The 24,156-nt window shown below is 33.5% G+C and overlaps 1 protein-coding gene across 1 annotated transcript; it reads left to right on the top strand.

The window, feature by feature from the left end:
• Positions 1-6,226: 6,226 nt before the first annotated feature.
• On the top strand, positions 6,227-18,376 carry LOC132713555 (all trans-polyprenyl-diphosphate synthase PDSS1-like). Its single transcript, XM_060696194.1, has 8 exons — positions 6,227-6,411; positions 8,142-8,294; positions 8,758-8,891; positions 11,473-11,611; positions 12,344-12,455; positions 13,092-13,201; positions 13,517-13,597; positions 18,101-18,376. Exons 1-8 carry the CDS (start codon positions 6,244-6,246, stop codon positions 18,350-18,352), a joined length of 1,149 nt encoding a protein of 382 aa, XP_060552177.1. The 5' UTR covers positions 6,227-6,243; the 3' UTR covers positions 18,353-18,376.
• Positions 18,377-24,156: the final 5,780 nt, after the last annotated feature.

Here is a 24,156-nt window from a genome sequence, read left to right as displayed (position 1 = left end):
CAACAAAAACCGAGAAAAAGCCATCAATTGCATCAAAACTTCGGCATTCAAATGATACTTCATCACACGATCGAATACAATTTAAAGCATTACAACAATTTCAAAACATACCGCAATCAAACGGGAGGGAGGAAACCAACTCTGACAAACAACAGCCATTGGGAAAGGTCAAAACTATTGTTGTTTACACACAAAGAAAAGGTCAAGCAAATGCGCCGGTATCAAGATCGTCAGAAATGCAAAGACCAAGATAAATTATTTATGTTACAAACTTGTACTAGAAATATGTCTGCTGCCTGAAAATTATAAAACAATCACTATGTACTAATTTAATGTAACTGAATATAAGTTGAAATCACATTGTAAAGACATCTTGTGCAAACTCTGATTCTGAATCATGATGGCTTCATAACTATATTGCTCCATGTTTGTCTGATATATGGCTGCTGGATAGCTAACCCATGTCATTTCGGTCAAAGTGAATGGGGTATTCTAGTATATAATTCAATATAAATACTGAAATGATTTTCTTTAATTAAGTTAAACGCCAAAAGTATTTGTCTCGGGTGTTACAAACGTTGTGTTAAATCTCTCTTATTTTCCATAATTTTCCCAACTGATTTTTTGCAAAAAGTAATAAACAGCAGATTAAGCTTCATCCCAGGTACATTCTTGTCATTCATATTTGAGCCACGCCACGACAAAGCCAACATAATGAGTTTGCGACCAGCATGGATCCAGACCAGCCTGCGCATCCGCGCAGTCTGATCAGGATCCATGTTGTTCGCTTACAAACCCTATAACAAGAAGTGAAACTGATAGCGAACAGCATGGATCCTGATCAGACTGCGCGGATGCGCAGGCTGGTCTTGATCCATGCTGGTCGCAAACCCATTATGTTGGTTTTGTCATGACGCGGCTCATTTAAAGAAAATCTTTCCAGTATCTAAATCGATGGTATTTTAGCATTGTTCCGCTGTTCACTTTGCTCTAAACAAAGAGTCACGTGTGTTTCCCACCCTATATATACATTTAACTGTGTGGAATGGTGACTCGTTATTAACTATAACGTTCCACGTTTCAAATAGGTTGGCTTGGTGAAAACAACCTTGAGATTCTTTCACTTTAGTTAAACAGGGCGTAAATCTTTAATTCTTTAAACAAGGGACAAGGTTATAAACACGTATACTTTCATCGAAAAGAAAAACTACTTAAAGCAGATTAACGTTGGTATTCTATTTTTTCTTTCAAATTAACTCATTATTTAATTATAGCAATTAATTATCGAAAACGTTTTCTTCGGAAGACATACAAGACGGCATTCGCATAAAAAATAACAATTCTGTTATCCCGTACTTCGCTTAAGAAGTACTTGTACTAAAAGGTTAAAGCTGAAACAATCATGAAGCACAAATAGAATTTTAATTTGATGATGAAATTTACATAATACTAAGTATTTTACACAAGCTATAAATTCACATAAACATTTATGACAAAAGAACAGATAAGTTAATATAAAGCACTTCCAGTTGTCGGACATTAACTGTAGCGTTTATGGCGTCCTGTAAATATTTCAAGTTTATTGGCCATCGGCCTCAATACATAATTTCGTATTAAAAAGATGTAAATCTGGTCGCGTCACAAAGAATGGTTATATTTAGTGATGTTCCGATTGTCGCAAGTCGCTGATAATCAGTTACTGTTATGTAAAGCGACAATAATCGATTCACAAGAAATTGTTCCGCGACGTCGTCGAAAATGTTTAAAGTATCAAAACAAATTAATTCTGACGGTAATTTTCTTTTAGGAACACCTCGCCGATCACAAAAAAATTATCTCAGATCAATACGTGATGTAAACAATAGTAATATAATGTGATGTGAATGTTATTATTTGACATCCATTGGAAAAATAAATCTAATTCGTAAAATAATAACTAAATAGGGTTAAAACTGTGTTGAAAAGTGCTAAATGAAGTTCATGTTACTGAATATAATCAAGTGCCTTGGGAAAAAATGTGTCTTCCCTATTTCTTTTTAACGCGACTTTAATCGGAAAGTTATCGATTATGTCCCATCCGATTGAACCGATGATCGATTGGGACAAATTTCATCCGATTTCCATCACTAGTTATATTCAATACAATAGCAGAATATATAGTCAGCATTGTATAACAAGGTAGAAAATAATACATAGTATAAAGCATATACAAAAACACATAGTGTCAAGTTCAGAGAAATAATACACTAAACAAAAACATATCAAAATATCAGAAACAAAATGTAGTTTACAATTACGTATTTGTTTGGAATTGCATACAGTGCTGAACTTTTTATTGTAAGATGGTGATAGGTTTTCAATTAGTATGCTGTAGTCTTCACTTTACCAATTAAACTGATAACGGTGTCTTATATTATTAAATATTGGGCAAATAAAAAAGGCATGGTATTCATTTTCAATAACTATACAGTTACTATTATAATTAAACAAGCAATAGTGACATATTCTATATGATCTCTGAATGCCATAGTGTCGCCATAACCGGTGGATCGCGCCATTGATTTTCTAAACGGAAATGGCAGATCAATTGATATTCATATGCACAGCCAGTCATGGTATAACGGACGCTACTTAAAACAAGATTGCACTTGTGAAAATATGCTATGCCACCACATTAATACAATACTAAATACATGTAGTAGGAACAGAAGTATATTTTGTTTGTTTCTATACAATTGAACTGCCATAATGCAGGAGTGTTTGGGGTCAATGTCTTATTTCAGCATGTCAAATGAAAGACAATAAGCAGATGTGTCTTATGTTCAGATACAAAGGCAATAGTAAAATAATTTAGGCAAAATAAAAGTATTCTAACTTCATAAAAAAAACTTGTGAACGTTTTTGTTTTTTAGAAAAATTGCATAACATGAACACATGTATGAAAGAGTTTTTTCATTATTTAACTCATAGGCTTGTCTTTTTATAGCAATGGAAAAGGCATGGCCTTCTGGAAAAGAGCCAATTTTGATATTGAATAATGTTAATAGAGGTTCACTAGACAATGTTTCATGCTAAAAGCCCTAGTAGTTTTTAAGAAAAAGATTGTTAGAATATTTATAATATACATATAAGGAAAACACATTACCCCTGAGGCAGGGCCCATTTTGAACCCCAAGGCTATTTTTTGAACAATTTTGGTGGAGGTCCACTCCACAATGCCTTGCGCACAATACCTATGCTCTAGGCCTTTTAGTCCAAGAGAAAAAAGCTTTTTTTAAGATATTCTATTATTCCTTTCGGTTACCATGTCAGATTGTGGTGGCAGATATACAATCTTTTACTTAATATTTTGGTTTGAACAGTCACGTGACACGCATCTTATAAGAACCATGAGTTCGCGGTAGAACTCGAATTTTCATTTGTTTAGAATTCGAACAGTCACACGTTTATAAATTGACATAGACAAGTGGAACATTATTAATTTACCTAGATAACGTGATATCATGTATTGTGCCATATTTATGTTTGTTGGGGTCACATTCGCGATTACATTTCACAACGCTATGCTCGTTGAAAGAATATAACGTATTTTTTCCGGAGCTCAACGTCAGAAAACATTCGTCTGATTCCGTTGCGAAATTAGCCGAAACAATAGTTTGGAGGCTCGTTTTAGCGGCAGCGTAAGTCACGAAACTCAAGCCCAAAAAATATAGCCATCGGAGGCCAGCATGTCAAGGTCGCTTTTTCGTTTGGCGATTTGTTTTTTCTCTACATAAAGTCTTCGAATTTTTCTAAAAAGCACTATTTTCTACAGATCACCAACAGAAAACAGTTCATTTGATTCCGTTGCAAATTAGCCATAACAATAGATTGAAGGTTCGTTTTACGGCAATATAAATCACAAAGCTCTAGCTCAAGAAATGTGTCCCCCCCCCCCCCGACGTCCGCGTGGCGTCAGCGTGTTTTTTCACCTCCGATTTGTTATTTCTCTATAAAAAGTGTAAATGTTTTCGTAAAATAAAGTACCATTTTTCCCGTGCTTACTGTTTAAACACCATTTGTTTGATTCCTTTGTGGATTGGCTCTTGCAATAGTTTGGAGGTTCAGTTCTTTACAGCAATATAAGGCACAAGAGCTCTAGTCCAAAAATTTTGGTCTCGAGAGGCCTGCATGGCAGGATCGTTTTATGGATCGATTAAAACACCATTTTTTATTCCGTTGTGGATTGGCTTAAAGTTTCTTCTTTACAGCAATAAGGTACAAAGCTCATATCCACAGGAAATGGCCTCAAAAAGCTTGCATGGCAAGGTCGTTTTAAGGATAGGCGATTTGTTCTTTCTGTATATTCTTAGATCGACTGAAAATTTCGTGATTAAGATATTGTGTGACACGAACGCGCTCATAAGAGCACGTTATTGCAAGAAATTAAGTATGCCATGTACAGTGATTCATACTAAAATGCTACGTAGTTTAAAAACAAATCCAGTAGTTTGTTCTCGTTTGAAAATTCATCTTCTTTACAGCAATATAAGGCTCAAATATATAAGGAAAAATGACGGCGAGGCATAGTCGCTTTTAGCATTGGCGATTTGTTCTTTATGTACATGTATGTAAAATGGTATACATTTTCGTAATAAAAATCGCAACATTATTTAGAGTCAACCGTTAAAACACCATTAAATTTGCCAAAGAGTAACTTTTTTGAAACTGTATGAAGACATTTTATGAAATAAAAAAGCATTTTTGGGACATAATGGACCGATGGTTCGATCTATTTGTGTACCCGCTCAGCCTGAAATAATGCAAGAAGAGGCACCTGAGGTAAAGCAGGAAAGACAAACGGGGTGAATTCTGCATGGATTTTGATTTCCAGCATTTGTAAAAAGCAAAGGTTAATTTCCGCTGCTCCATATCTGCAATATAACCTCCATATGTGAAAGCGCAAAAAGTTTTGAATAAGGATCCCCTCCAATATCAATAGCATAAGGTTAAAATAGTGGCCTCAGAGCATGTTTGATGTCTTTCACCAGAAAAAATAGCGCTGAATGTAGAATTGTTTGTCATAAAAGGAGCAAAATGTTAACAAAGAACATACAACTATAGATACTAACCACAGAACAGAGCTTACAACGGGAAAGATTAACGAAACATACAACAAAAGACTTGGCACGTAGAAATTCGACATTGTAGGAATGAATAAGCCTTTGTGTACCTTAAAATGATAATATGTCAGAGTATTAGCCTTTTTGTAGATGTGTAGGAAACCAAAAGATTATCCAGTCACAATTTGTTAATTATGGATTAGCCTATATTGATAATTTCGTCGCGCGAACCTGTCGCTCATTGCTTACCAATGTACGAGTGTACAGAAACGTTTTTTCTAAAAAAAGCATGTAAACATCATGTTATATGAAAATCGGTATAGGAAAAGACCATCATCTGATAAAAACTACCGGTTATCCTGTATATTTAAATTCAGTCACAAGCAAGCACCCAAGCTTTCAGCTCACCATCAGGGTAGCTCTCTCAGTAACACAGACATCAAATATAACATTTGACCGGGTTTTGAAATTCAGACCGTCTACCAATCGACTAAACCCTTTCTTCTCTACATATTATTTATTGAACATAAACTTTCACTTGTATATGTATAATCTCCCTTTATTAGACGCGCACTTTAAGTTGTACTCTTTTAAGTTCACAAATATCAGATATGATTTGTCCGTCCCGAACCATTACTTGAAAGTCAAGAACCAATCTTACTAGTATTTGTATATGATTGTTACAGTGTATAATTCATTTAGGTCTGTCTGACCTGTGTGTATGGAGTGCAGGTAACGTACGAAGGACTGTTGCAGAATTAAAATATCGATACGGTTCTAAACTTTCAGCTAAAATAAGTGTATCCTTATATTATTTTTTTCTGATACAAAAATCTAGATTCAATTTTCTTTATCTTTTCATTGGTTATGAAAATAGAGTATCGATGCAGTGAAAAAAATTAGTAGCGTACAACATAACAAGAAAAAATATTTAGTGGCGTAAATTCTTTTACATTAATTAACGAATTATTCGTATTAATTATGTGTCAAAACAAAAATTTGAATTTCATAGTTAGGCTACTCAATTCTATCTTAAATATATAATTCAAATTTATGCTAGAACTTTAATTGATATTTCGATAATTTTAGATTTACGAAGCTACCATTGACCTTAGTGTCCTTGATAGCTTTACATAGAGAAATGAACATGGCAAACGTTTTAAAAAATGTTAGCAGACAGCATAAGTTTTTAGTTGAATTTACTCTTAATTCTTCCAGTATGACATCATTTTTGAATTTCGGAATCAAACGAGAGTCATGCAGGCATTTTTCAAAATTAATTCGGCGTGTATGTCACATGAAAACTCGGGTAAGTTGCTGAGAAAACTTTTAAACGATTTTCAAAGTCAACCGGCTTGCGTAATTTTACATGTATGTTTCAAATGTTTCTGCAGTTGATTTCATTAAAGCTTAAAATGCAAACTAAAGGCAAACAAAATGTTCAAAACAAATTAATTTATTCTCAACTTTTAGATCATTTTGCTGTGTTTTTACTTTTTTTAACCCTGTAATTTTCCCCACCCACTTTTGTTTTATGTAACACATAATAATAATTTCACATATCCTATATGGCAAGGTTAAAAAGGTTTAGCCAGGAACCAGGTTGTATCGATCTATTTATCCATAAATCACAACTGCATTTTAAAAATTCAAATCTCCCTTAATATTTATTTTGTATCATTTATTTTGATCCTTTTGCCATAATATTAACATGGCAAACATCACTGATATATAGTTTTTAGCTTTGAATTATACGGATATTTAAGGACATGTCAAACAGGTTGATGAATTAGGTCACGCCATTATATCGATGCATTGTGAGAATCGCTCAGTTAGCCAAAGTTTGGTAAGCCTTAACCATCTTTATGTTAGATATTTCAGTCAATTAGAAACATAGATGTCTGTTTTAAAATGTCAGCATAAATTTAGGAACTTTTAACACACAGCAAATGTACTTTTAATAAGAAGACATTATTTATATATCTATTTATTATCTACAACGTCTTACAGTACTGGAAAAATGGTTTTGATCATTTTACTGCACAAAAATAAATGCGAAAGATTTTCGTGACACTCTTGTAAATGTTAACAATCAGTAGGTGACGTATTTTGCAAAATATCTAAAGATTTGTAAATAGATCGATACAATGAATAGCACGATACAATGGTGTTCCACTATATATGGAATGCTGTATTATCGACATAGTTCCACTATGTCTGCAATGAGTTCCAATTGTAAATTTACTTAACACAGATTAATTACAGGGGCGCCTGTGGCCGAGTGGTTAACAGGTTAAGGTTGTTGTCTTGAAACCACTTAACCCTCACAGCTGTGGGTTCTAATATCGAGAGGGATTTTGGATTATTTCATGTGAGGACGCTATCCAGCTAGCTTAAGGAATGTCTGTTGTTCTACTCAGGTACCCGTGAAAGCCTGAAATAATGCTGGGAAGGGCACTTGAGATCTTCCTCCACCAGTAAAGCTGGAACATAGAGATATGACCTATACTGTGTTGGTGTGACGTAAAACCCAAACAAACAAAAGTCACAGATTGATTACTTGTTACTTTTTATCATGGACAAACCAGTTCTCAAACCTCTAAGCATTCAACTTTAGTAGAAATGAAAATATATCTTTATAAAAAAATCTTTACATATTTACACTTTAATCTTTATGTAGCATTTCTGTAAAATTTGGCAGAAATCCAACAGCTGTTATTTCCATTTTGGAAAAGCACAACACTTTTTGTACAAACTGACATGGCCTCTTAAAATAAAGAACCAACAGTACAGCTTTAACAATTTTTCCAAAGTTTGCCAATCCCCGCAATTTTGTTTTGGGTGGATTGTCATGGCAATGTCCCTGCTACAGTGGTTATTTTCCGCTCATCACATAGATTTACTTCTATTTGAAATACCCTGCTGTTGTCATTTAAATTTACTGAGATTGCTAGAAAAACAAAACAGAGGCAGATGCAATAGTAAAAAACTGGAAAATGTGATTTAGGTAAATGGGAATTTCATATTTGCCTTTTTCAGAGAAGTTTGTGCCTTGCAAAAGTATCATCAAGGATTGAGTCAGTAGGGAGATGTTTAAGCACCAGCACAGACACAGATCCAAGTAAGCGGACAGTAGACCCATACAGTCTTGTTGAAACTGAGATTAACAATATAACACAAGATATTAAAAAGGTAAGTTACGTGTAAAAGAGAGATTTGGTTAAACAAATACATGTCATGATCAAATCAAATCAAAATTTATTTATTGTCGGTATACATATATAACATTTTACAAAACATAAGCTATGTATAGCTTTTGACCGACATATGTGATGTGTCTTTTACAGGTTGTTATAACAGGGAACAAATTTATTATACAAAAAAAAGATGTTAAACATTTACAGATGTTACGAGATGTACATTATAACGAAGTGTAGTTGGTATAAGAAATATTAATTTTCAATGGCCCTGCTATATTGGCATTCAACAATTGGATGTTCAAGCATGCTTGAACCTTCCTTCCTTTAGATTCTTGTTGTATTATCACTATCAATTTATGCTTGCTTACTGAAAGTAAAGCTGGAAAGTCACCACATGACCTGTACTGTGTAAATGCAAAAACCCAACCAAAAAAATATCAATTTATGCTTTTCAGGAATTACTGACTGTAAATCCAGAATTACTGTCTGTGGCTGAGTATTATTTTGATGGACAAGGAAAATTGTTTCGTCCTATGTTGATAATGCTGGTGGCGAAAGCACTCAACTTCCATGTGTGCAATGATGACAGGTGTGATTATTTATATTTAGTAAGCTTTAATTTAGGGCCTTATTCACAGTCAGGTGAAAGGGTCTTTTCCCTAAATTTGGAGGAAATAATAATAATTTTGCATAAAGACAAAGAATGTGTAAATTGGTGTCAATTGAATTTGCTGAACAAAAATGTAAGTCTTGTACAAAATACAAATTTTTCATGTTGGCTATGGAGAGTCTGAGAGTACTTGTTTTTCCATGATGACTTTATTTCTAAGAAGATAGGGGGCATGATGGGGTTTTGGGAGGGAAAAGCAGAACATGCACACAAGGTCTTTGACTATTCTGCTTTTTGAAAAATAAATGGGCATTTGTGTACTTTTCACACCATGGAAGCAGGATAAAGGCTAGGCAGTGGTATTAACATTGCTTCAATTACATGTAGTTTAAGAAAAACCCGACAAAAATATAATTTAAAAAATATTTTTTGTGCCCCCAAGCATATAGTAATTGAACCGTCCGTCTTTCTTACGAGGTAAACCTAGAACTGCAAGTTAGATTTTTCTTATGTTCTACCTGTACCAATGGCTTCATAATTTACACACTTACTAATCCATAGAAAGTTTATGATCTGGGCAAGTTACATAACTATGGCTTCCATTTGCACCAAGTTATGGCCCTTTTCAGCACTTAGAAAACGAATAGTGGTTAACCTAAAACGGCAAGTTGAAAATATCTTAAGTTCTATCTATACTAATGGCTTTATAATTTCCACACTTACTTATCAATACAAAGTGCATGATATTGCCAAGTTATATAACTGTGTCATCCATATTTCCCTTTTTTCACTTTGAAAATAGGGCCTTGTCTGGTTAACCTATTTTGGCAAGTTGGATTTATCTTAAATTTCTCCTAATTGTTTAATTTCTTTAATGATATCTTTCATATTTAGTAGGTGGATACCTTTGATGGTCCTCTAATTTTTTGTGGAGTAAGCGGTCTCTAGGGTCAAGGTCAAGGTCACTAATAAATAGATATAAACATTTTTGCTCATACAGCCTTTATTTCGTAGTTGATGTCTTAGTTTAATACAAACATGCCAAGGGAGGTCCTTCTTCTTTGGGTGTAGTAAGGGGTCATTTGGGTCAAGGTCAATGTTACCAATGACAAAGTCACCAATGTTAAAAATAGATTTTTACATTTTTACAGGTGTATTAACCTTATTCTATAGACAGAGGTTATTTATAATTGATAGACACATAAAATTTGATGGAGTTAGTGGTCAGTTGGGTCAAGGTCACCAGTGCTAAAAATAGATTTTTTACACATTTGCTCATATCAATCAATCAATCAATCAATCATAGGTATTTTTATAGCGCGACACTTTATACAGTTATATTCTGTTGCGCTTCACAAGATCCTATAATGTCAAAGTCATTTCCACAGTTTAAAACTATATACACATTTGACGAAACTTTTTATCCATAAAATTGTTCAAAGAGGTGTGCTTTCAGTCTTTTTCTGAATGCAATTTCCGATGCAATGCACTTTAATTCTTTTGGTAGGGCGTTCCACCATTTAGGTCCCATAACAGAAATAGATCTGTCAGCAAGTCTGGTCCTGCGTCTTGGCACAACAAACTGTGTACAAGTGTCATCAGCAGCTGATCTTAGACTGTATTTTCTTCTCACACAATTAAACAAAGTTATGAGATACGTTGGAGCTGTTCCATGTACAGCCTTTATTAAGTGACAGATATATTTTATATTTGGTAGGAAGATAACTTGCATGGTATTCATCCTTTTGATTGGGGTAGGGATCAGTGGGTCAAGGTCACTTGTGCTAAAAATAAATTTTTACACTTTTGCCCATACAGCTTTTATTTATTGACTGATGTATTTCATATTTGGTAGGAAGATAACTTGCATGGTATTCTTCCTTTGGATGGAGCAAGGGTCAGTTGGGTCAAGGTCATCAGTGCTTAAAAAATAGATTTTTACACTTTTGCCCATACAGCCTTTATTTATTGACAGATGTATTTCATATTTGGTAGGAAGATATCTTACATGGTATTCTTCCTTTGGATAGAGTTAGGGGTCAGTTTGGTCAAGGTCACCAGTGCTCAAAATAGATTTTTACACTTTTGCCCATACAGCCTTTTTTTATTGACAGATGTATTTCATATTTGGTAGGAAGATAACTTACATGGTATTCTTCCTTTTGATACAGTTAGGGGTCAGTTTGGTCAAGGTCACAAGTGCTCAAAATAGATTTTTACACTTTTGCCCGTACAGCCTTTATTTAATGACAGATGTTTTTCATATTTGGTAGGAAGATAGCTTGCATGAAGTTGAATATTTTTCAACTTCACAAGTCAGAGCAATGACTTGGCAACTTATATTTTTCACAATTACAAAATGCCATGACTGTCAAGTTATATATCTTGTGTTTACATTTTTTTGCAATTTTTCTGTCCATAAATTAGTGAATGGGTAAACATTTTTAGAAATATTGCTCCTGACAAGAATCTGAGCTGGGGGCATTTGTGTTTAACAAATACGTTCTTGTTTTTTTTGTGATTTAAATCAGTATGTAAAGTATTGTAATTATGATTACAGTTTGTCAGAAAGTCAGTTAAAGATTGCTATGATAGCCGAGATGATACACACTGCTAGTCTGATGCATGATGATGTCATAGACGCTGCTGATACAAGACGTAATAAACCAAGCATAAACCAGGTCTGGGGTCAGAGAAAGGTATGACATGATTAAAAATTTTATTTTGCTCAATTTTGTTGTGGTTTTTCGAAAAATTTCGTGAGAATTAATATATACAGAATTTATTCGAATGCAGTTTTGTAGGAAGCTATAAGATTATAGACATTCTAAATCCTGGAACAATTCAGTAATGTTCAATGTGTAAAGTTTCTTGCTTAAGGACACAAATGCTTTGCCCTTGTAGGGTTTGAACCCACGCTGCCAGTAATCCTTAGATTACTACATGATTATCGCTGGTCATGCTGCAACTTGAGTTTTTAATGATATATCATATTCACATATTTTGAGTCATAAAACCCATGTTTTTTGGTGTCTAAGCAGGGCAAAAGTTGTCAGATAATGTTGGATTCTCAATCTTGTAAAACTGATTTCAATATCCCTAATTGACAGTTTAAAATAGCATATTTAAAGCTCATTTAGGTGAAGCATCTGAAAATATTTTATATCTCTTAGACTGCTGTTAAGGTCACATATTGCATATAAAGTTAAAAAAAAAATTTATTCCTGGTATAGGTTACCAATTTTTGAGGATAGAAACATTTTCCTGTATCTGGCTTGTGTTAAAATTCTGCACAGAAATTCAACATCACATGAACTAAGAATGGCTCACTGCACACAATTTTTGTATGTACAAGCATAGTGATAATTCAGTGAAAAATCAGAAATTTGTAAAGTAATTAATTACTAAGGTGGCTTATTACTTTATTTCAGTCTATAATAGCAGGAGATTATGTAATGGCAAAGGCATCAATAGCACTAGCTAAAATTAGAGATGAGCAGGTGGTGTCTGTTGTATCACAAATAACAGAGGATTTGGTGAGAGGTAAATGATTTTCCTTGTGTGATAGTATTGACTATTTTATTTGTGCAATCAATGTATTTTGTCATAGAGTTCAGTGTTTTTGTTTTGTAAATGTGTCAATGGCTGATCACACTGGTCTAATCTATCTATGCTGCAGAAGTTTAATTCTCTAGTATAAGTAATACACATAATCTTCCATCAGATTGAGAATCAACGATTCTACATTGGTGCCAAGTTAGCGTATTTAGCACTGGCCAGGAGGCCAATGGCCAGTGAAAATTAGTTCGGGCCAGTGACATGTTTTAATTTTATGAAAATTTAGTTAAATATATAGTAGAATAAATTAAAAACTGGAATTATGGCCAGTAAATTCAAAGTCTTAAATTCAATGACTGGGTGCCTACCATTGCTTTAATTTATGTTATTGGTAAATCTCCTCAGACATATGACCATAGATTGGTAATAGTTTGACAGTGCTTGCATTTAAGATCTGTAATTGCCATATATTGGGGCTAAAGGTTTGTACTGCTGTAAGTACTGCAGAAAGCTTGGACCAAGATATACCTGTCATACTGCACATCTCTACATAAAACCATCACATACAAACTGATATACATTAAAAAAAACTAACCTTGTTATATATTCTGTTGATTTTAGGGGAGTTTATGCAGTTAGGTTCTAAAGAGAATGATGAGGAGAGATTCAACCATTATATCAACAAGTCTTTCAAGAAAACTGCCAGTTTACTGGCCAACAGCTGCAAGGCAGTAAGTTTTATCTCAATCTTAATTTCATCATTACAATAAAAAACGTAGTTTCTTACCATCTAAGCTCTAATATTTACAGAGATGAGTAACCATTAATAAACATGTCTGGCTTTTTCACCCACATGATTTATGAAGTGGGGATGAGAGACAAGTGGCCATTCAGCTTCATGTCTGAGAATATGTGTCAAAAAGACATTTCACCTTGCCCATGGATCGAACCAGCCATCCTTGTATTATAAAAAATCCAATGCCCTTCCTATTGGGAAGACGTGTCACAATTGAGAATGAATATAAATGATTTAACAAAAATTTCAGGTGGCTGTTCTAGGAAATTGTGATGAAGAATTGGCAGAAGCTGCATACAATTATGGCAAAAATATAGGCATTAGTTTTCAAGTAAGAATTTTCTTTAACACTTAACTTTCTTTATGTGATCAGATGCACTTGGTTTTCTTTGAATTTTGAGTTTTAGAGGGATTTAAACATTTAAAAACACAAACAGTGTATATTCTTCATGTTTCATGAAAAATGTAGTTGAGGGTTGTAGTAGCTGGGTTGTACAATGTACTTACATCCTTTGTATTGTCCTTTTGTCAATTTAAAGGGACTAGTTCACTTTAAAGGGACTCCAGTCACTCCACTAAAGTATTTGACATAACAGGATAGGAAATAATTTTTCAAATTAATGTCCCATTGATGTGGTTGTAGATATATAACTTGTGTGCAAAATTTAAGATCATTCATTCACTCTGTGGTCCAAAATAATCATTCCTATTGTGAAAAACGATTTTTTATCAAATCAGACTAAGACTACCACGTTTTTCAATCTATTTCTTAGTGTATTTATTATCTTTTGATATTTTTAGCTCATCTGTCACAAAGTGACAGGGTGAGCTTTTGTGATCGCTTTTCGTCCGCCGTCCGTCCGTCCGTAAACTTTTGCTTTAATTGACATCTCCTCATAAACCACTGAGCCAATTTCATCCAAACTTCAGAGGAATGTTCCTTTGGTGGTCACCTTTAAAAATTGTTCAAAGAATTTAATTCCATGCAGAACTCTGGTTGCCATGGCAACCAAAAGAAAAAACTTTAAATATCTTCTTTTAAAAAACCATAAGAGCTAGAGCTTAGATATTTGGCATGAAACATCTTCTAGTGAGTGTCTACCAAGTTTGTTCAAATAAAAGGCCTGGGGTCAAAATTGGCCCCGCCCCTGGGGGTCATTGATTTTCCCTATATGCATATAGTAAAAATTTAAAAAATTTTCTTTTAAAGAACCGTAAGAGCTAGAGCTTAGATATTTGGCATGAAACATCTTCTAGTGAGTGTCTACCAAGTTTGTTTCAAATAAAAGCCCTGGGGTCAAAATTGGCCCCGACCCAGGGGTCATTGATTTTCCCAATATGCATATAGTAAAAACTTAAAAAATCTTCCTTTAAAGAACCCAAAGAGCTAGAGCTAAGATATTAAGCATGAAACATCTTCTAGTGAGTGTCTACCAAGTTTGTTCAAATTAAAGCCCTGGGGTCAAATTGGCCCCGCCCCGGGGGTCATTGATTTTCCTATATGCATATAGTAAAAACTTAAAAAATCTTCTTTTAAGAACCATAAGAGCTAGAGCTTAGATATTTGGCATGAAACATCTTCTAGTGAATGTCTACCAAGTTTGTTCAAATAAAAAGCCCTGGGGTCAAAATTGACCCCGCCCCAGGGGGTCATAGATTTTCCCTATATGCATGTAGTAAAAACTTAAAAAAATTTCTTTTAAAGAACCCAAAGAGCTAGAGCTAAGATATTAAGCATGAAACATCTTCTAGTGAGTGTCTACCAAGTTTGTTCAAATTAAAGCCCTGGGGTCAAAATTGGCCCCGCCCCGGGGATCATTGATTTTCCCTATATGCATATGGTAAAAACTTAAAAAATCTTCTTTTAAAGAACCATAAGAGCTAGAGCTTAGATATTTGGCATGAAACATCTTCTAGTGAATGTCTACCAAGTTTGTTCAAATAAAAGCCCTGGGGTCAAAATTGACCCTGCCCCAGGGGGTCATAGATTTTCCCTATATGCATATAGTAAAAACTTAAAAAATCTTCTTTTAAAGAACCCAAAGAGCTAGAGCTAAGATATTAAGCATGAAACATCTTCTAATGGGTGTCTACCAAGTATGTTCAAAAAAAAGCCCTGGGGTCAAAAGTGGCCCCGCCCGGGGGGGGGGGGTGTCATTGATTTTCCTTATATGTGTATAGCAAAAACTTAAAAATCTTCTTTGGAAAAACCCAAATAGCTAGAGTTTAGATATTAAGCATGAAACATCTTTAAGTAAATATCTACAAAGTTTGATAAAATAAACGCCCGGGGGTCAAAACTGGCCCTGCCCCAGGGGTGACATTGTTTTAAACTATATGTGTATAGTAAAAACTATAGTAAATCTTCTTTTAAAAAAGCCAATGAGCTAGAACTTAGATGTTTAGCATGAAACATCTTCTTATGGGTGTGTACCAAGTCTGTTCAAATAAACAAATAAAAGCCCTTGGGTAAAAATTGGCCCGGGGGTGGGGGGCCTATATACAGGTGAGCGACCTCAGGGCCATCATGGCCCTCTTGTTCTGTTAAAGTGCCGCTGCTGATTTATGTAGAAAAATAAAATTTTATGTTTTTGAACCTCAGTGGAGTTCGTTTGACTTAACATTTCATGTAGCCTTGTCATTTAATGCCAAATACCTTAAATGATATGTTGAAATCTTGTTAGACACCTTAAATGATATGTTGAAATCTTGTTAGACACCTTAAATGATATGTTTGAAATCTTGTTAGACACCTTAAATGATATGTTGAAATCTTGTTAGACACCTTAAATGATATGTTGAAATCTTGTTAGAACACCTTAAATGATATGTTGAAATCTTGTTAGACACCTTAAATGATATGTTGAAATCTTGTTAGACACCTTAAATGATATGTTGAAATCTTGTTAGACACCTTAAATGATATGTTGAAATCTTGTTAGACACCTTAATGATATGTTGAAATCTTGTTAGACACCTTAAATGATATGTTGAAATCTTGTTAGACACCTTAAATGATATGTTGAAATCTTGTTAGACACCTTAAATGATATGTTGAAATCTTGTTAGAAACCTTAAATGATATGTTGAAATCTTGTTAGACACCTTAAATGATATGTTGAAATCTTGTTAGACACCTTAAATGATATGTTGAAATCTTGTTAGACACCTTAAATGATATGTTGAAATCTTGTTAGACGTCTACCCTTATAAGGTCAAGATCACAAAGGATAAAAGTGAATTTCTGTTCTTTCCCTTATTGTTTGGTTCTGTTTTTAGCTCGACTATTCGATAAGAATAAGTAGAGCTATTGCAGTCACCCGAGCGTCGGCGTCGGCGTAACCACTTATGTTAAAGTTTTTGTAATAGTTCAAATATTTTCAAAGTCCATTGACATATGGCTTTGAAACTTTGCACACTTGTTCACCATCATGACCCCAACCTGTAGACAGGAGGAGGTAACTCTATCAAGCATTTTGACAGAATAATGCCCCTTTTTCGACTTAGAATTTACGTTAAAGTTTTTGTAATAGTTCAAATATTTTCAAAGTCCATAGACATATGGCTTTGAAATTTTGCACACTTGTTCACCATCATGACCACAACCTGTAGACAGGAGGAGGTAACTCTATTAAGCATTTTGACAGAATTATGCCCCTTTTTCGACTTAGAATTTACGTTAAAGTTTTTGTAATAGTTCAAATATTTTCAAAGTCCATTGACATATGGCTTTGAAACTTTGCACACTTGTTCAACATCATGACCCCAACCTGTAAACAGGAGGAGGTAACTCTATCAAGCATTTTGACAGAATTATGCCCCTTTTTAGACTTAGAATTTATGTTAAAGTTTTTGTAATAGTATAAATATTTTCAAAGTCCATTGACATATGGCTTTGAAACTTTGCACACTTGTTCACCATCATGACCCCAACCTGTGAACAGGAGGAGGTAACTGTATCAGGCATTTTTTTTACTATCAAGCACTAAGAATAGTCGAGCGTTGCTGTCCTACCTACAGCTCTTGTTACATGTGTCAAATGATATTTGGGATCATTCATTAATACCACCAATTTCCATTCCTAGATTGTCATTTTAAGGATGTGTTATTGTTCATCTATGTAGATTGGAGTTGAGAGAGAATTAAAGAGAACAAAAATCGAAAAACTTTAAGCTGGTTCCTGCTTCCTTAAAAATGTATATGACTGAAATACTTCTACAAAATCCCTTACAATTTAATAATAATATACTTGCTGTAATGTCCAGGGTTACAGTTATAAGATTTTCTATTCATTTAAATAAGCAAAAGTGCAGAATATCCTAAAGTAGCAGAATATCATAAACTACCTATACTGATAACCTAAAAGTAAAGCATCTGCGATGAATATGGCAGGTTACATGTCAATCTATGTGGCATTGTTGACATGGTCAACATGGGCATTTCCTAGCTTGTCACATGTTAAGGTGACATAATGCTCATTTTATCGTTGTCAAGTTGTGTTGAATTTGTAATATATTTCTAAAGATTTGCTTCTATTAGGGTGATTGACCAAAGACTGCCCCTCTCTTTTACAGAATTGAGCGTTACCGATACATTTAGAACAATACTAATACTTTTACCTGTCCACTGACCATTTACACTTAGATGTACATAATATCACTTTAATAAAATTAACATACTTGCTTTTCATATCAAAATTTGATGCCAAAACAGATTCTATAAGATGTAGGTGTTGAGTGGGATAAATACATGTTGATCTTTTTTCTGATCTTTCAGTAATTTCTGTACAAACTGTAGTAACTTGAATTTCACCTTGAGTAAATTATTTTTACAGTTAATAGATGACCTTCTAGATTTTACCTCATGTGATCATGTGATGGGAAAACCAACTGCTGCAGACCTCAAACTGGGCCTCGCTACTGCACCAGTACTTTATGCTGCGAGGAAATACCCGCAGCTCAATGCCCTCATCATGAGGAGATTTACTCATAAAGGAGATATTGAACTTGCTAGGGAACTTGTTGAGAAGGTAAATTTTAACTTAAATCCTACCTTAGTTTGTGTAATGGACTTTTCCTGCTTTTAAATATGGAGTAGTCTATTAGTAGTTTAATGAATTATGTAATCAGACATATGAAACAGAGCTGCTGATATTATTGGCCTGGCTATATTACATTGATGTTCATGCTGGCCTGGATCGACACTGGTGGCATAGTCTGAAGTTGTTATTGTGGCACCTAGCCTTATAAAGGGCTGATAAGAAAATCTTGTAGTTTGAATTTGATATAAATGACAAAGTTCTGTAAAATTTAGAAAGTAAATTTTCTAGTTAGTCTTTCCATAAATAATTTTTAAAAACATATGCAGATAATTGATATTTATATATTTGTTATTTTACACAAATTAAAAAAGCATACTACAGGGTATTTGAATACCATAACAATATGTCTGCTAGTTTTGGTTACATAAAGTGCCAGCTTGTAGCAGTATTTGCCTCATATTTATCCCTCAAGCTTACAATATATTAGCAGTTCTACTCAGGTGCCCGTTTAAGCAACTGTATTCCTTCACCAGTAACATTTGACGTTGTTTGCCCAATCCAATTTTTTTTTAATTCCTTTTTTTGAGGAATATTTCAGGAATAATTGCCTCTTGATCTAAGGCCAAACCACAGATCCTTGTAAGGTTTTTCTTGCATAACTGAAAAATGCTTGTAGACCCAACTCTTATGGCCAATTTTAATCTAAAAGTGGCGTACTTTCATTTGTTTGTAAGTTGATAAAGGGGGGATGTAAGAAGAATGATATTAAGTTAAAAGTGATTACAGCGGGGTGAATAAAGGCGAGTAAATTAGCAAAATTAAAATCATTTAAAGTACCTTTGTCCCGGCGGTTTATTAAGCCGGGAATACGGTTTTTAGTGTGGTGCTCTCACACTTTTTTGTCCCACTCATAAATATGTATTACATAATATATACTTTCTATACATTATGCATTGATTTGTTTTTTATTTTCTCTCCATAGAGTAAATGGTGTAGCGGAGTACGGCATGGGCAAGGGGAAAACCTGGCTGAGGACGCACAGTGCCGAGGCAGTGAAATGCAAAATCAAAAACATTACAAAAATCAGACAAGTCTAAAAAGCACTTGAAGTTTTAGCGAAATTAGTTCTCTCGAGAAATAAATAATATTAGTGTTTATTAGGAACATTATTAGGAACAAATTTGTTTGGATATTTATAGGACTTGTACACAAGAAAAGGCACTGGACTGTCTTTCATTGTTGGTAGTGATAGGACTTGCAAATAAGTTGGATTTATACTCTGAGATTATAAGTTCAGTCAGACAACATATCATTGACTTCAGATGATGCAGAATGGAAAATAATCTGATTTTACAGCTTTATAAATGAAAAAAACATTAATTGTTTCCCCCTTAGTAATGTACACACTATCAACACAACATTGTGTATTGTTTGACCTCACTTCACTGTGATAAAAAGAAAATGTCATTTACTGAGACTTAGATATTATGACTATTATATAGAGGATATTTGTTTAGTTCAGTGTAAGATCAGAATATATTTCACCGAGTGAGCACCAAAAGGTATATTTCACGAGTGGCGCAGCCACGAGTGAAATATGAACTTTTGGTGTTCACAAGGTGAAATATATTTCAATCTTACACTAAACTAAACAAATTTTCTTTTTATTATATGCAAAGAAACGTTTTAAAAAAAGACATTTAAAACCTAATACTTGAATGAAAAAGCGCGCCAAATAATAATATAACGTGACGTCAATTTACGATTGTACTCATTTAGGTTGGTTCCCCAGTACCTGTGACAGCCTGGTATTTCACTGAAAACAATGTAAAGGGGCTTAAATTCAAAACAGTGAAATTAAATCAAGTGGTAATTTTTCACGTTTTTCCGAAACAGTGAAATAACCAAATTTTAAATATCAACTGAAATATTTCTATAAACCACCGAAAAGCATGTAATAAATTGTTTTTAAACACAGTTTGTCAGCTTAATTCTATAGCCAGATCATCAGATTGGTAATCTATAGGTCAGTAGTATGAGTCTCTGGTGCGGGGAAATTTCTCTGACAATTGAGACGAGACATAATTATGAGTTTAATTATGAGTTAATACTGCTGATTCAGAAATCATTTGGGATTTTTGAAGTTGGTCATTTGTGAAAAAGTTCAGGAAAGCGGGTCAGGTGGACCAGCCACCAAGTTGTGACCATAAATGTTTTTAGATTCTTGTAAAAACCTGGCAAAACACTTCATATTTTGAATGACGTCTTGTAAAGGTAAATAACTGATTCAGTCTTACAGGCAAAATCACCCACTGTTTACCTCCCTTGTTTACATTGCAGGTACACTAGGATCTTTGTTGTTTTTTGTAATAATTGTTGATGTAATGAAGTTTACAGTTTCCTGTAAATCTTGAAAAATTTTTAAAAATTCTTATGTGGATTTTTTGTTTTTTAGTGTAAAGTTAAAACAAAAGGATTTTTTGAAAACCCTGAAACTGTTAAATATGATACATGAAACCAAATTTAAAAATTTCTAAAAAAATTTTTTTTGATTTTAAAAAAAAAGAATTTTAAACATGGAAGAAAAGTGTTTTTCGGGGCTCAACCCAAAAAACCCAATTTCTAACAAGACAATGTCAGAAACATGTTTTATTAAAAAAGGTTACTTAAACTTTTTTACAATAAAAATATTTAAATTTTAAAAAAGGGCCAAATTTTTTTAAGAGCCCCCAATTTTAATTTATAATAAAAAGTGTCAGAAAAATTTTTGAAATGCATGTTGAAGATATTTAACTAATTATTATAAGTTGTTGATTCTGAAATATCAACTAAATTATACTTTAGAAATTGATATACAGATGTTGTTCTCATATGATATTTTTTCACGTTATCACAGTAATGGGTCAACTTCTATTGTTTCAAAATATGAGGAAACCCTACACTGCATTAAGGTTTTAATTTGTTGTAAAATAAGATTTAATAGTATTTTATTTTGTAAAGTTAATGAAAAATTATTGTTATTACCTTCATATGAACATACACGTATGTTTATTTTGAAGGTAAAGGTTATTTTTATTCAGCAGTTTAATTTCATATGACTGATCCGAGTATACATGTATAATACTGTGATTCATACAGAAAACAAAACCTATACTGTATTTTGTAAGTTGATGTTAAAGGGACTAAACTGGGTTTTTTGTGTGTCAGGACTAGTAATATTTTTTTCTGATATTTGGGGACAGATTGGTGAAGGTCTTGACCAATCACTTTTGTACAAATTTTTAGGTCATTTCCTCACCCCTTTTTCCAGAATAATTATTTTTTTATCGTGCAAAATGACCTAAAAATGGAATTCTGAGTTCATTTCTTTGTTATCCTTTGTAGAATTTTTCTTTTAAAATGCTTCACTTGAGATTTTTAAGATATTAAAATTTTATGTTTTCAGGCCTTTGGACCTCAGTTGAGTTCCTTTAAGCTATTCAATCTTTTAATTATAAACATAACATATCAAAATCTGTTCACTTTCCAATGAATTTCATCTAAAAATTATTGAATATTCACATTGTCCACAATACATGTAGTATGCGAATGTTAACACTGTTTATGCCTCTGTGATTGTTGTTAAGCAGCATCATCAAAGAAATTTTTCACCTTTGAAGATAATGGTCAGATTTACTTTAATTTAATATACCATCTTTTGTGGGCAGCTGTCTATGATTTGCTTAGTTTACAAATGAGTCACTAAAGATAGATATACAGAAACCTTCAGATATCTTCAAAACCAAAAGATGGATTATCTTCATATTTTGTCTGTTCTTTTCTTAGATTATTTCTTTTTCTATCAGTTTGGTTGAAGAATTTTATAGAAAAGAGGCCACTAGAATTTTAAAAAAATACTGGATCATCACCAGATTTTGGTTTGAAGCATCCTTTAGATGGTTCCTTAGATCTTTCAGGCTTATGCAGTTAATTATGCCAGCCTTGTTGACTATCAGGGTCTCTCTATACAGCAGTGCTTGTATTTGAAAATTAATAATCATAATAAGAGTTAAGGTAGACAAATAATTGTGTTTATTCTGAGGTTATGTAATATGGCTATTTATAGAAAACCTGTTGAATGTGTGAACAATTGTTATGGAAAATGTACTCAACATTTTCACTGCCAGAACTTTGTTATTACTCAAAGGGATTGATAATAATAAAATATTTTTATATGATAAACATTGTTTTTCTTATTAGCTCATCATTCAGTGTCGAAGAAAAAGTCGAGCTATTATGATCGATTTGTCAATGCTGTCTTACAAAAAAATTAAATTAAAGTGTGCTGTTATTCAAACTGTTATCAAAAAGTTATCAATACTTATCCAAACATTTTTAAAGTTATCAACATAAAACTTGGAATACTTGCTTATTATTACAAGGGGCTTAATTTAGAAAGCAATATTATATTTGTAGTTATTCCCCTTTTCAACAGTTTTTATCAGACGCAGTGCATTAACACAGCATGTAGTGCTCTTGTATTGTAAAATGTTATCTATACCTCCCTGTACCTATGATGAGTTTCCACCTACCCAAGCATACTTGCAGAAACTTTGCAGGTACTAGTGAGACTTAAATTCAGTCCGACAGGAAATAGCACCGAAGTCTATCATATTCTTAAATGAATTGGCACTTTTCTGTCGTCTTTTTACAATGTTTAAGAAAAACAAAACTTGTACAAAAGTCACTAGCTTGAATGAATGATTAAATGAGAAGACTCTTGGTGCTTTTTCGGACGGAGATCACTTGATCATGTTGAAATGGGTGTTTAGCCCAAACCCGACCCCGCCCCCCAAAATTTTAAACTTACGTTGACAAGAAATAATTCACCCCACTGTTCGTTTTTTGCCCCTTGTCTTCCCGGATTAGTATAAATATAGGGCCTTCTTTTCCTTTAACACGTACTGTTTGGTGACTTGTATTCAGAAGAAGGAAACACTGATCGGTTTGGTTTATTTAAGGTTAAGGTCACCAAAATCAATTTCTAGTAATTATTGTTTTCGTTTGACCAAACTGCCCTACATATATATATATACTTACATTGAGTCCCTCTTATTAGGAGAGAACTTTGTTTGGAATCCTAGTTGTTGGAATATATTTTAACTTCACTTGCCGCAAAGATTTTTTTTAAATGCTTCCATTAAAAGTCCAGTCCAATTTGGCATATGCTCTTATGCTTTCAGCTGGGCTTTTATTAATTTAAGGTCAATGTTATTATATGATCTTACATATTGATAACGATTTCGGCTGAATAATTGGCATATTTTTTAGATAAACCAAGAATAATTTACTTCACATGCACACAGTGTATAAATATAACATTTCCTGGTTACGCTGATTTGCTGCTGTTCCTGCTATACGTTGAAACACCTGTGCTTGCAGAACGAGCTCTTAACTGTACTCCATAGTATTTATGCCACTGAATATAATATATTATGAATGTTTAGTACAAATAAATGACAATTTTTTTGTTCCAAATGAGACCAAGTCCCCAGAATATGAAAGACACCTGTATTTTAATGGATAAATCACCTCGGCCTTAAACGGTACAGAGCCACCAGTGGTCAAACTGACTACAAATTCATGGATCGCAAACAAGAGTTCGAACCCCCGATCCAATTGAATTACAAGTTTTTTGTTTTTGTTTTTTCCACAGCGATGTCCTTTGTAATAATTCTTTAAACCCTGCAGGCATTGAAGCAGTTGTTACGTGGGATAGGTTATTTAATATATCATTTGCTATGTCGTTCAAAGAATAAAATTACGAGTTAAGTCATTTGTATTGGGTTTCCGGTGGCGACTGTACAAGT

The sequence above is a fragment of the Ruditapes philippinarum genome, unplaced genomic scaffold (assembly GCF_026571515.1).
Source record: "Ruditapes philippinarum isolate M1 unplaced genomic scaffold, ASM2657151v2 ctg171_1_1_1_1, whole genome shotgun sequence".
NCBI lineage: Eukaryota > Metazoa > Mollusca > Bivalvia > Venerida > Veneridae > Ruditapes > Ruditapes philippinarum.
Note: the sequence above shows the minus strand (reverse complement) of the source record. Positions and strands in the feature narration are given on the sequence as shown.

What these genes read in the sequence shown, in the direction of transcription:
- LOC132713555 (XM_060696194.1), top strand. Translation starts at nt 6,244, where the DNA reads ATGAACATGGCAAACGTTTTAAAAAATGTTAGCAGACAGCATAAGTTT. An exon ending in TAACACAAGATATTAAAAAG is followed by an intron (nt 8,295 to 8,757) that starts GTAAGTTACGTG and finishes TATGCTTTTCAG; the next exon opens with GAATTACTGACTGTAAATCC. An exon ending in TGGCCAACAGCTGCAAGGCA is followed by an intron (nt 13,202 to 13,516) that starts GTAAGTTTTATC and finishes CAAAAATTTCAG; the next exon opens with GTGGCTGTTCTAGGAAATTG.